This window comes from Ovis aries, chromosome 5 (genome assembly GCF_016772045.2).
Source record: "Ovis aries strain OAR_USU_Benz2616 breed Rambouillet chromosome 5, ARS-UI_Ramb_v3.0, whole genome shotgun sequence".
Classification (NCBI taxonomy): domain Eukaryota; kingdom Metazoa; phylum Chordata; class Mammalia; order Artiodactyla; family Bovidae; genus Ovis; species Ovis aries.
In genome coordinates this window covers 43,884,464-43,895,596 of record NC_056058.1, presented here as the reverse complement: position 1 = coordinate 43,895,596, position 11,133 = coordinate 43,884,464, and the positions used below count along the sequence as shown (strand labels likewise).

The window sequence follows — 11,133 nt, the reverse complement described above, 5'->3', positions numbered from 1 at the left end:
TCTTTGAAAGTGCTTCCTAATTTTATAACCAGTTTGTTAAATACTTTTCTATTCATGTTTGCCAACACTTTTAAACATTAATGTGTGTTGAAGTTAATAAGATGCTTTTCCTGAATCTACTTAAGTAACCATGGCTTTTCTCCTTGAATCTTGGATCACACTGATAAAGAGTTTCTAATGTTAAATCAACTTTCCATTCCTGGTATAAACCCAACTAGTTTATGATCTGTCTTATCTTTTTGATGTACTGGTAAAGCAGCATGCTAATCTTTTATGCTCAGACTGAGTACAGCCTATAATTTTCACACTGCCCTTGTCAGGTTTTCCTCATCCTTTTATTAACTGCCTTCATTTTATGAATGTTTCTTCCTTCCAAGTCTTTGTTCCTCAAAAGTATCATTACAGAGAAAGAGATAAATCAGAGTAAAAATATCTGCCACTCATATAACAAATGACAATTATATGGAACATTTAAAAACAAAAACTTCTATAAATCAATTTTTTAAAAAGAAAAACCAATAGGAAAATGAGAAAAAGGTTTAAACATGTATTTTTTAAAACATGTACTTTAGAAGAAGAAATCTGAATGACCAAAAAACATACGGAAAGGTGTTTAACTTCACCAGTAATCAAAGAAATGCAAATTAATACCATAATGATATTTTTATTACATGTCTATCAAATAAAAATTTAAAGGAATGACAATACCTAATACTGGGTATGAAGGGACACAATTCTCATATACTGCTGGAAGTGTAATTAGTATATACTCCTTGGAAAGCATTTGGGATTACTTAGTTAAAGTGAAGCTATGTTTATTCTATGACAATGTAACTTCATTCCTAGCTATACACCTAAGGGAAACGCATACATGTGTATATGCTACTATGCTTAATCGCTCAGTGGTGTCCAACTCCGGAACTCGGGTCTCCTGCAATGCAGGTGGATTATTCACTGAGCCGCCACGGAAGCCCATACCCATGGATACTAGGATATATATATACAAAGATGGTCATAACAGCCTCAGAGGTAACACAACTCAAACATCCAGCTCAGCAGAATGGATAAATAAAGCGGAATATTTATATTACGGGGCTTCCAAGATGGCTCAGTGGGAAAGAATCCACCTGCCCATGCAGGAGACCCAAGAGATCTGGCTTCCATCCCCAGTTCAGGAAGATCCCCTGGAGGAGGAAACAGCAACCTGTTTCAGTATTCTTTCCCGGAAACTTCCATGGACAGAGGAGCCTGGCAGGCTACAATCCATGGGGTCCCAAAGAGTCAGACACAACTGAGCACACATATTTACACCACAGGATAGTGGTTCAGCAATAAAATAAACTAATGTTATGAGCGGAGAAGGCAACGGCAACCCACTCCAGTACTCTTGCCTGGAAAATCCCATGGACGGAGGAGCGTGATAGGCTGCAGTCCATGGGGTCACTAAGAGTCGGACACGACTAAGCGACTTCACTTTCACTTTTCACTTTCATGCGTTGGAGAAGGAAATGGCAACCCACTCCAGGCTTCTTGCGTGGAGAACCCCAGGGACAGGGGAGCCTGGTGGGCTGCCGTCTATGGGGTCACACAGAGTCGGACACGACTGAAGAGACTTAGCAGTAGCAGCAGCAGCAGCAGCAATGTTATGAGCAACAGAGCAAACTCCCAAGGTTTACCAAAAACACAGAAGACATGACTCATTCACATAAAATTAAAAAACAATAAACCTGAATTATTCTTTTTCCATTTATAAAGAAACAATTAGGACATTACTAACACCAAAGTCAGCAATGATTTTATCTAGACAAATAGAAAGCTGGGTTAGCAAAGGGACATGCAGGGCTTCCAGTGGGATACAGATAATGTTCTATTTCTTAACTTTGGTGGTGGTTACATGAATCTTGCTTTATACTTTTTCAATAAACTGCATGTTTGTATTTCATTCATTTCTCTGAATTTATATTTTAAATTTAAAATTATCCCAATGGGCATTATAACACTGACCTGATAAAACAAAAGTACAATTTATAAAGTAAATAAATGAGGAAAAATCTTCATAACCAATACAAAAAAAACAAAAACAAAGCTATATATGCCAGGACACCACTTTAGAAACACTAATAGGCAAAGAACAAAGCATTAACAAGAGAAATATAGAGTAAACATATTATGTCTAATAGATATAATTAATATCTCAAAATTGAATGGTACTAACATCTTAAGGAAACATGCAGATTTAACTTACACAAGCAAAGTTCACCCATTATGAATAGCAGTTCAGCAATGTAAAAATGTTATTTGTCAATCAACAGTAGAAACACTAAGAAAATAACTTCAAAGAAAAAAAACATAGTTCCCACAAAGATGTATATAAAATGTACTTCTGATCATTAACAGTAGGTATTAAATGAAGGAATAATGCATTATGAGTGTTAAAACTAACAGAATTTAGGTATCTTCTAAAAGCACTACAAGCTTTATAACTTACTGAAATGAAATTAAGCTAACAGCTCACGGTAGCAGCCAAATTCAGTATTTACAAGGATTTTTTTTTTTTAATGTAGGGAAGAGAGTTCCCAACCCGCATGATAGATACAGCCAATGGTAACATTACCTATTCTCAGCTTTCTTGCTTTTATTGCCAGGACTGGAAGACCGGGATCTTCGGCCTCGGCTTCTACTCCTTGAACGTCTCCTGTCCCGACTTCGAGATCTTCTTCGTTCTCGACTTCTATCTCTCTCTCTACTTCTGGAACGCCTGCAATGGGGACACATTTCATTTATTCTATGACCAAGTAGAACTTCTATTTCAGATCATGGTTTGTGCCTCATGTTGAAAGAAGCTTCTGAATTATTACCACTGTTAAAGACAAGATTTCAATTTACTATCAAATCAGTTTAACAGGGAACAAGTTAAGCCAGTTCTTACAAGCGGTCAATGGGGAAAATAAGGATACTAATTTCGAAACGATGTTTGTTGAGAAACAGAGGAAATATGTACTAATAGCTATTCGAAATCTATGACCTAGAGCAAAAAAATCTAAACTTCAAAGACAGCTAAAACCTCAGTGTAAGGATGGGCAGAACGGGGCTGTAGAAAGATTACAGATACAAAAATTAGGAGATAAGAATTTCTATCCTGGTGCTGCTACTAGCTAGCGACATACACAGGGCAGATCAACTCTCTGGGTCTGTTTCCTTAATCTATATAATGCAGAGACATCACCAAATAATCTCAAAATCCTTCTTGCTCTAAAATCTTGTAATTTTATTTTCACATCAAAAAAAGACCAAAAAAAAAAAAGTAAGAGACCAAATCTTATATGATGCTTAATAAGTACTTGACTGTACTGTATGAAACTGTTCCTGAGGCCACATAGTATAAAACTGAGTAAGTTAATACTATCCACATTGTTATGGGTGAATATTTTCTCTAAGAACCAGTATCTCAAAAAGATAAACTCAAAGTTCTTTCTGAGATCAGTTCACAGCACCTGTATAACCGTGTCTTCTTTCCTATTTTAAAGAGAAACTTTATTAGAAAACTTTCTTTGGCATGTGAGAGTATTTTTATTTAAAGACTGTTTTTCACCAACAGGGAAGTTACAGATGCTTGGGTGGTACCAAGGAATATTTAATCAAGCACAAGTTTTTAAAACCTAACATGTTCTTTGGTTAAATCTAAAAAAATTCTTTAAAATCATTTCAAACAAGAAGCAGACATGGCTCCATTCTGTTCTTCCTTCTCCAGTCAGCACTAGTGGTGGCTCTGAACACATGGATCGGCTTTCTTGGGATAGGATTAGATTAGAACCCCCTCAATGGCATGCTACCTCAACTTTTACTTCTTTTTTTTAAACCTTTCCTGGGGGCTTTAAGAGTTCTTTGTGGTGTTGCACAGCAGAAACCAACACCAACACTGTAAAGCCATTTTTCTCTAATTAAAAAAAAAATTTTTTTAAGTTCTCTTTGGATTACAAGAAATACCATCTCAAGTTTACAAACTTAAAATACTGTTTGACAGTAGAAAGGGGGAAAAAAATACTGTTTGAAAGATTTTGTTCTAGGCAAATCACTTAGGTGCCTAACCAAATCAGCTGGGATTAAAACAGACAGGCAGCAAACAGATCACTAAATTCTACCACCAATTAAAGGGACCACCAAAAGTTTTAAAGAAGCCCAATTTAGCTGAGAAGGCCCAATTTATCAAGAGTTCTTTGGAGATTAATGTCTTACCTCAGACGCTTCCTGTCTCTTGACCGAGATCTTCTTTTATCCCTGCTACGGGACCTCTCTCTCCTCCTGTCTCTATCCCTGCTTCTAGACCGTCTATCATCTCCACGTTTACTTCTTTTGTCTGAGGGTGAACGACTTCTCGATCGACTTCCAGAGCGTCCCCGTGATGCTGATCGCTTCCGATAGTGGCTAGAATATTAAGTTAAAGATTCAGCTTAGCAAACACACTTAGCTTCTATGACTTTTTTTTTATTTTATTATTTTCCCTAAAAGTCTCAGCAGATAAACCCTGAAAGGACTTTTTACACATCAACTTTTTTAAAGTTAGAGGGAAAGAGTGAACTCTTCCGCTACAGCAGATGTAGAGAGAGGAAAAACTGTTAAGAGAAGCAAGAACAGTAAGCAAAAGAGACCAAGCTCCTGCTTTTGAGGCTCAAACAGCTTTGTGCTGCTAAAGAAAGAGAAGACAAGTTTAAAAAAAAGTCAAGACAATGTCATTTGGAGCTATGGAGAAAAACAGCTGAGAGGAGCATGATAGCCAAATGTGGAGAGTTTTATGGGTGGTTATCAGGATAGTCTTTTTTTTTCTTTGAGAAGGCTATTGGAAGATTTTAAGCATTACTGTTTTTAAAACATTACTCTGGCTGCTAAGCAGAAAACAAACCAAAGAAAGGCAAGAGCAGAAGCAGGGAAAATAGGTAAATAGCAATCAAGCAAGTAAGAGACATTGGTGACTTGGATCAGAATGTCAGGTGTAGAGTTGTTGACAAGTATCAAAAGTTGGGTATTCGGTATTTTAATAACTAATTAAATGTTAAGTACAACAGCAAACCTCCTGCAAAAGTCATGCAAGGCAGAGCGGTGGGGAAGAAGGCCTCAGGGATGGAAAGGACCCTCTTGGGAAGGGCCCTGAAGGATTCATCTTGAAAGCAGGAAGAACCGATGGACATGAGAGGGTGGAAACGAGATAACCTTATGTTTATTTTGGAAGTATCATTCTGGCTGCAGCGTGGAATCAATTACAAGAGTAAGATCAGAGGAAGCTAATCAACTTGAGGGATATGCAGCAGTCTGAGCAATGTATGATTAAGGCCTGAATTAAGTCAGGGAAACCAGGAATGGCAACAGAGTGCAGAATCTAACTGGATGTAAACACTGAGAGAAGGATGACTCAAATAAACATCACTTCCAGGTTTCCCGCCTGGATGACCAGACAAATGCCACGGAGATTTCAAAGACTTTCAAATAAATTTTCCATAGTTATGGAAATACTCTTTATCCAGTTAAACGAATACACACTTTATAGATTTGTTAAATTTTATCAAGCTCTACTCTGAAGCGTTGCCCATTTCCCTGAAAGTTAATTATACCTCTGTAAACTACTACTTGGAGAAGGCAATGGCACTCCACTCCAGTACTCTTGCCTGGAAAATCAAATGGACGGGGAAGCCTGGTAGGCTGCAGTCCATGGGGTCGCGAAGAATCGGACACGACTGAGAGACTTCACTTTCACTTTTCACTTTCATGCATTGGAGAAGGAAATGGCAACCCACTCCAGTGTTCTTGCCTGGAGAATCCCAGGGACGGGGGAGCCTGGTGGGCTGCCGTCTATGGGGTCACGCAGAGTCGGACACCACTGAAGTGACTTAGCAGTAGCAATCTACTACTACCTTACTTATTACTTACATCCTACATATAAATTATTTTTCAGTAACCGCTAAATATTAACCAAATTTGTACATTAAAGATAAAAATTTCAAGATCCCAAACCCGGGAACAATATAAACTGTTTTTGAAAAGATTTCTAATAAGAGCTCCCAATTCTCAGTATTAAAAGGATAAAAAACACGTCACAAAGAAGTCTGAGATCTATTTACAAAGTAAATGTCCATGTTACAAGCATTTATTGTAACCCAATAAAAGCCTGCTGCTGCTGCTGCTACTGCTAAGTCGCTTCAGTAGTGTCCGACTCTGTGCGACCCCGTAGACGGCAGCCCACCAGGCTCCTCCGTCCCTGGGATTCTCCCTAGTCATGTACAAAGTCATGGATGTTGTAAAAACGTTTGACCACACGCTTTCAATTAACTTAAGAAAATATCCCGCGCTCACAAAGAACTAAAGAATCGATAGGGACCAAAGATATGGTCCAAACACGAAGTGGTGAGAAATTCACTTGGGATCGCCACTGAATGAGGAGATCCTGGTAAGCTCCGCGGAAATGGCGGGATCTCTTAGAAGTCCTGGAGAGCTGTTCCCGCCCCAGGGGCTCGAACCGGCCGATGGCAGAGCAGGTGAACCTTGTGCCTGCTGCTCACCCAAGTGCAGCCACTCCCTTAGCAGAGGTCCCCAGCCCCTCCAGCAGCCGCGGGCAGCGCTGGCCACACGTGGGGCCGCGCTAGCCAGGCCAGGCCCCGAGGCCACCTCGACTCCCGCCTGTTGCCCCCAAAGAAGCCGCTCGGCGGTCGGCGCTCCGCCTTACCGTGACTCCCTGCCCATACCGCCTGCTGCGGGAAACCGGCGCCCTTCGGAACCACGCGCAGGAGAACCGGACAGATTAGGAGAACGCACCGCCCTCGGCACGCCGGGAAAGGAGCACTACTAAGAGGCGGCTGCAGCCACAGTGGCAGCTGCCATCCGAACGCGGCCAACGAAAACAAGACGTGCTGGCGCCAGCGGCAGGAAGGAAAAATCGGGCCGGAAGTGGTTGTCGCTCCACAGCGTCCCCTATAGGCTGGAGGCCGCCCAGCACCGGATGCGCGAAAACCGATTGTCTCCGCCGTTTTCTTGCAGTCACTGGAGCCCGCCGGTCTCGATGCGGTAGTGGGCAGTGCTTCAACCTTGCATACCCTGGGAGGGTCTTTCTCACTAGCAACGCTGAAGCGCCATAAATATCCCCGAGGTGTCCCAGGACGTGCACTGACATCTGCCTTAACCTGAGCTAAGAGATGCTACAAACATTTCAACTCACTCTCATTCATTTATATATTCATTTATACATATTGTTACTTTGCAGCCAAACATGGAGAAGCTCTATACAGCCAACAAAAACAAGACCAGGAGCTGACTGTGGCTCAGATCATGAACTCCTTATTACCAAATTCAGACTTAAATGGAAGAAAGTAGGGAAAACCGCTAGACCATTCAGGTATGACCTAAATCAAATCCCTTATGGTTATACGGTGGAAGTGAGAAATAGATTTAAGGGACTAGACAGAGTGCCTGATGAACTATGGAATGAGGTTCGTGACATTGTACAGGAGACAGGGATCAAGACCATCCCCATGGAAAAGAAATGCAAAAAAGCAAAATGGTTGTCTGGGGAGGCCTTACAAATAGCTGTGAAAAGAAGAGAAGTGAAAAGCAAAGGAGAAAAGGAAAGATATAAGCATCTGAATGCAGAGTTCCAAAGAATAGCAAGAAGAGATAAGAAAGCCTTCTTCAGTGATCAGTGCAAAGAAATAGACGAAAAGAACAGAATGGGAAAGACTAGAGATCTCTTCAAGAAAATTAGAGATACCAAGGAAACATTTCATGCAAAGATGGGCTCCATAAAGGACAGAAATGGTATCGACCTAAAAGAAGCAGAAGATATTAAGAAGAGGTGGCAAGAATACACAGAAGAACTGTACAAAAAAGATCTTCACGACCAAGATAATCACGATGGTGTGATCACTCATCTAGACCAGACATCCTGGAATGTGAAGTCAAGTGGGCCTTAGAAAGCATCACTACAAACAAAGATAGTGGAGGTGATGGAATTCCAGTTGAGCTGTTTCAAATCCTGAAAGATGATGCTGTGAAAGTGCTGCACTCAATATGCCAGCAAATTTGGAAAACTCAGCAGTGGCCACAGGACTGGAAAAGGTCAGTTTTCATTCCAATCCCAAAGAAAGGCAATGCCAAAGAATGCTCAAACTACCACACAATTGTACTCATCTCACACGCTAGTAAAGTAATGCTCAAAATTCTCCAAGCCAGGCTTCAGCAATACGTGAACCGTGAACTTTCTGATGTTCAAGCTGGTTTTAGAAAAGGCAGAGGAACCAGAGATCAAATTGCCAACATCCGCTGGATCATGGAAAAAGCAAGAGAGTTCCAGAAAAACATCTATTTCTGCTTTATTGACTATGCCAAAGCCTTTGACTGTGTGGATCACAATAAACTGTGGAAAATTCTGAGAGAGATGGGAATACCAGACCAGCTGACCTGCCTCTTGAGAAATCTGCATGCAGGTCAGGAAGCAGCAGTTAGAACTGGACATGGAACAACAGACTGGTTCCAGATAGGAAAAGGAGTACATCAAGGCTGTATATTGTCACCCTGCCTATTTAACTTATATGCAGAGTACATCATGAGAAACACTGGACTGGAAGAAACACAAGCTGGAATCAAGATTGCTGGGAGAAATATCAATCACCTCAGATATGCAGATGACGCCACCCTTATGGCAGAATGTGAAGAGGAACTAAAAAGCCTCTTGATGAAAAAGAGGAGAGTGAAAAAGTTGGCTTAAAGCTCAACATTCAGAAAACAAAGATCATGGCATCTGATCCCATCACTTCATGGGAAATAGATGGGGAAACAGTGGAAACAGTGTCAGACTTTAGTTTTTTGGGCTCCAAAATCATTGCAGATGGTGACTGCAGCCATGAAATTAAAAGACACTTACTCCTTGGAAGAAAAGTAATGATCAACCTAGATAGCATATTCATCCGTGTAGTCAAGGCTATGGTTTTTCCTGTGGTCATGTATGGATGTGAGAGTTGGACTGTGAAGAAAGCTGAGCGCCAAGGAATTGATGCTTTTGAACTGTGGTGTTGGAGAAGACTCTTAAGAGTCCCTTGGACTGCAAGGAGATCCAACCAGTCCATTCTGAAGGAGACCAGCCCTGGGATTTCTTTGGAAGGAATGATGCTAAAGCTGAAACTCCAGTACTTTGGCCACCTCATGCGAAGAGTTGACTCATTGGAAAAGTCTTTGATGCTGGGAGGGATTGGAGGCAGGAGGAGAAGGGGACGACAGAGGATGAGATGGCTGGATGGCATCACTGACTCGATGGACGTGAGTCTGAGTGAACTCCGGGAGTTGGTGATGGACAGCGAGGCCTGGCGTGTTGCGATTCATGGGGTCGCAAAGAGTCAGATACGACTGAGCCACTGGACTGAACTGAACTGAACGTGTCAGGCATGTTCTAGATTCCAGTGAGCTTTCAATGTAGTGGCAGACATGAAGTGAAAGTTGCTCAGTCGTGTCTGACTCTTTGTGACCCAAGGGACTGTAGCCCACCAGGCTCCTCTGTCTGTGGGATTTCTCAGGCAAGAATACTAGAGTGGGTTGCCATTTCCTTCTCCTGGGGATCTTCCCATCCCAGGGATGGAACCCAGGTCTCCTGCACTGCAGGCAGATTCTTTACTGCCTGAGCCACCAGGGAAGCCCAGTGGCATACATAGACATTAATACAAATACTTGCAGAAGTTTTGCAACAGGAAAGAGATTCTACCATAGGAGCAGAATTCAGAAATAGAGTTCCCTGAGGAAGTGACCTTTGAAGTAAGATTTGAAGGCTGAGAAGGAGTTAACTCCGTGAAGAGGAGGAAGAGCTAAACATCTGTACACAAGACTATAATGGCTCTCTTGGCAGCATTCCAGTGCTTCCAATTCAGGGGTCCAGGTTGGGATCTCTGGTCAGGGAACTAAGGTCCCACATGCCACGAGGAGCCTCAAAAAAAAAAAAAAAAAAACAAAGATTATCATGGTTCTTAACATTGTCTGGACTTGGGAGCTTAAATATGTGCATACGGATGCCTGTGTTCCATCCTGACATTCTGATTTGATTGGTCTGGAGTCCCTCCTATGCATTGGGAATTTTCAAGATTCTCAGGTACTTCTGAAGTACAATCCAATCAAGGTGGAGAATGGCTCACCTATTGGAACACAGGCTGAAATGTTGAGTTGTTTTAGCATAAATCTATACAGGAGTTGGGGACAGGCTCTCATTTACTTTACATGTCTCTGTACTATTTTATGTTCTTACACATAAGGATGATAGTCAAGTTCCATATCTTCACTGTGGCAATCATTGCATGGATGTATGTCAAATTCATTGAACTGTACACTTTATGCTTTTTTTTTTTTTTTGGCCATACCACAGTCCATGGGACATCTTAGTTCCCAACCAGGGATCAATCTGGATCCCCTGCAGTGGAAGCACAAAGTTCTAACCACTGGACGGCCAAGAAATTCCCTGAACTATATGCTTTGAATTGGTGTTTTACTGTATGTAAATCTTATCTCAAAAAATTGGAATTTTTAGAAAATGAAATCAAGACTCCAAGACAGGCTTCTGCCTTTCATCTGTGATTTACTGACCACTTGTGGCAGCAGTGCAGTCCACGCCAAGGGTAAGGAGAGCCTGAGCCAGTATGTGACAGAATGGACATCAAGGAGTCAGGTATCAGAGCCATTGTAAATTGCTTGTATGTGGCCTGAAGGTTAAGGAGTGTAGGTTTCAGTCTAAAAGAAGTAAGAAACTACTAAAGATGTAAACTGTGGAACAATGGAAAGTGGTCAGATTCTGGATGTATTCCCCAGGCAGCTTTCCAAACACTAATTGGTTAAAAGGATGTGAGATGCACTGGTAAGGGGAGGAATAAAGATGACTCCTAGGTTTTAAACAGAGCTACTGTGGATTGCGATGAATTTGTGGAGATGAAAAAGGCCTGGACACAGCAGATTTGGTGGGAAAAGGAGAGAAAAATCAGTGTTTCTGCCTACTAGGTATCCAGAAGATGATAATGGCTGAAAGCGAATGTGTGAGTTTGGAGTTCAAAGGAGAATGTGATTGGAGAGAGAGGGATCATATTTTATAGACTGTATAATACAGATCTTCCTTGACTG

The 11,133-nt window shown here is 41.4% G+C and overlaps 1 protein-coding gene across 4 annotated transcripts in view; it reads right to left on the bottom strand.

The window, feature by feature from the left end:
* Positions 1-6,872, bottom strand: part of DDX46 (DEAD-box helicase 46) — a 64,215-nt gene extending 57,343 nt beyond the window's left edge. For all 4 annotated transcript variants that reach the window (XM_060415749.1, XM_060415750.1, XM_060415751.1 and 1 more), the window contains exons 1-3: positions 6,716-6,872; positions 4,237-4,425; positions 2,615-2,758 (exon numbers count right to left, since the gene is read on the bottom strand). In XM_060415749.1, the coding sequence (XP_060271732.1) occupies positions 2,615-2,758; positions 4,237-4,425; positions 6,716-6,732 (350 nt within the window). In that variant the 5' untranslated portion in view covers positions 6,733-6,872. The remainder of the gene's footprint in view (positions 1-2,614; positions 2,759-4,236; positions 4,426-6,715) is intronic.
* Positions 6,873-11,133: the final 4,261 nt, after the last annotated feature.